General features: G+C 46.1%; 1 protein-coding gene across 1 annotated transcript; it reads left to right on the top strand.

Annotated features, from left to right (window-relative positions):
- Positions 1-1,418: 1,418 nt before the first annotated feature.
- LACBIDRAFT_299345 (uncharacterized protein) lies at positions 1,419-1,793 on the top strand (the record flags this gene model as incomplete). The annotated part of the gene is made up of 4 exons (XM_001882382.1): positions 1,419-1,484; positions 1,534-1,614; positions 1,664-1,716; positions 1,766-1,793. 4 exons carry the CDS (start codon positions 1,419-1,421, stop codon positions 1,791-1,793), a joined length of 228 nt encoding a protein of 75 aa, XP_001882417.1.
- Between the last annotated feature and the right edge of the window lie 385 nt (positions 1,794-2,178).

The raw sequence follows: 2,178 nt of genomic DNA, 5'->3' as shown, positions 1-2,178 counted from the left end.
GGCGTCCAAGCTCGGCACTTTGTAAGTCACCCGTTCTCGGCATAAGACAACTAAGACAACTACCCGTTCTTGGGACTTTGGATGTTACAAGCCTTGGATTAGTAAATNTTAGCCAGTGTTACAAAAAGGCCGTCTTCGCTCTATGTGACTTCTGGGATTTGAACCCAGGGCATACCTCCCAGCTCAACCACTAAGCCAAGTCAGCACTGCAAGAGGAAGTTGGTCAGTATCTTTTAGCTGACGACCATGTCACTCTAATATAGTAGTAAGTAAAAAACTGTTTAGGATGAACAGCATGACTTGTTAGGGATTTGAACCCAGGGCATACATAGATACAATGCGTACACCTCCCACCTTGACCACTGAGCCAAGTCAATGATCCACCTGGCCTGAAAGCTCGGCACTTTGTAACTTACCCAGCGTAAGACAACTAACCTGGGTCTGCAAGCTCGGTAAGAATTGATTAGTAAATTTTAGCCAGAGTTACAAAAACGAAAGAGTTGCGATCGTTGTAAGTGACTTCTGGGATTCGAACCCAGGCATACATACACTCTGTACACCTCCAGCTTAACCACTAAGCCAAGCCAACGGTGGAAGACAATGTTGGTCGGTATCTTTTAAGTAACTGCTGACCATGTCATTCTAATAGCAGCAAGTAAAAAATTTGTTTAGGATTTAAACCGGCATACATAGGTCGGTCAGTATCTTTTACCTGCAGTAAGTAAAAAACTTTTCAAAACGCGAATCTATGACTTGTTCGGTATTTGAACCCAGGGCATACATACATATACTACGTACACCTCCCAGCTTAACTACTAGGCCAAGCCAACGTTGAAGACAATGTCGGTCAGTATCTTTTACCTGCCGACCATGTCACTCTAATAGCAGCAGTTAAAAGGACAAATTCTGTGCAGTGACTTGTTCGGGGGGTGAACCCGGTGTATAAGACAACCCGGTGCCTGGCCAAGTCCGGCAAAAAAATGTAACTTAGCTGACGACCATGTCGAATACTTGTTCGGGTGCGATTGAACCCGGTCCAATAAACTCAGCACTGACTTGTTCGGCATTTAAACTACAGTTCAAACTGGGCCCGGACATGAGACCAATTGGAGTACGAAATCAAGAATTCACCCCTTATCCCAGATTTACCAACAATCTTTGGAAGCCAGCATGGTCTAATGGTAGTTGGCTTCCGGGTTCAATCCCCAGCTTCCGGGTTCAATCCCCGGCCATGCTTATGTTTATGACTCTTTCAACTCTTTTTTGCAATTTGGCCTCGAGGCCTGTGCCGCCATCATTTATGCTTCTGATATAGGGTTGCATCGAGGGTTGTAATTTAACCTGAAAACATCCGTGTTTCCCCCTTTAAAAACCCTCTCGCATTTCAAGGACCCATCTTCACCCCCCTCATCTGCGACATGAATAACTTCACCCCCATGACAATCTGGAGTCTGTTGGGTATCCCTCCACCCAACCCCTACCCCGTAGGTTCTGTACATCTCCATTGGTCGTAACCAGCTGATGATTCGTCAGAAAGGAACCCGAGTCTGGTATAATATGAGTATCGGTGGCCTCATGTTTGCAACCGTAGACTCCACCGGCAGGTTGCCAGACGTGAGCAATCCCCTTTGTACTTCCTTTTTCCCACTAACATGGTGATTAGGGGACGATACTCTTGACCATCATCGATGACGACGGCGAGAGGGTTACCTTACCGTACGTCCTTTTTACTCTATCCAAACCCCCATTTCACCTATTATGAAAGGGCATGTGGCGTAACACGGGTCTCTTAATACGTCATACCATTACCACCTGTATCTTTTTACTTAAAAAAAAAATTCATGTCGTCTTGTTTGAAAGCCCGGATGAGCAGAACTGATCTGAAAGGCCGGGTGCAACCAGACAGGAAAGACCACGATCCTATCCCAATGGCAGTTATGACCCTGACATGTTGACAGACGTCCCTGTTCTACGTAATAAATAAATCCATGCCCGAGCCTCATGTTTTGCCAGTTAAAAGTGTCAAAAATCCTTTTTTTTGTTCATGACTGCCCCCGATTTCTTTCAATATACAAGGGATCTAGCTCGATACTTCAGAGGCCGGTTGCGGTCTTTACATAGCCCAAGCGTTCCTCGTCCTGCTCCACCACCATGGTGGAGCCGGAGGCCCAAGCATCG

This window comes from Laccaria bicolor, genomic scaffold, assembly GCF_000143565.1.
Source record: "Laccaria bicolor S238N-H82 LACBIscaffold_16 genomic scaffold, whole genome shotgun sequence".
Lineage (NCBI taxonomy): Eukaryota > Fungi > Basidiomycota > Agaricomycetes > Agaricales > Hydnangiaceae > Laccaria > Laccaria bicolor.
The sequence above is the reverse complement of the archived record's forward strand: the minus strand, read 5'-3'. Positions and strand labels throughout refer to the sequence as shown.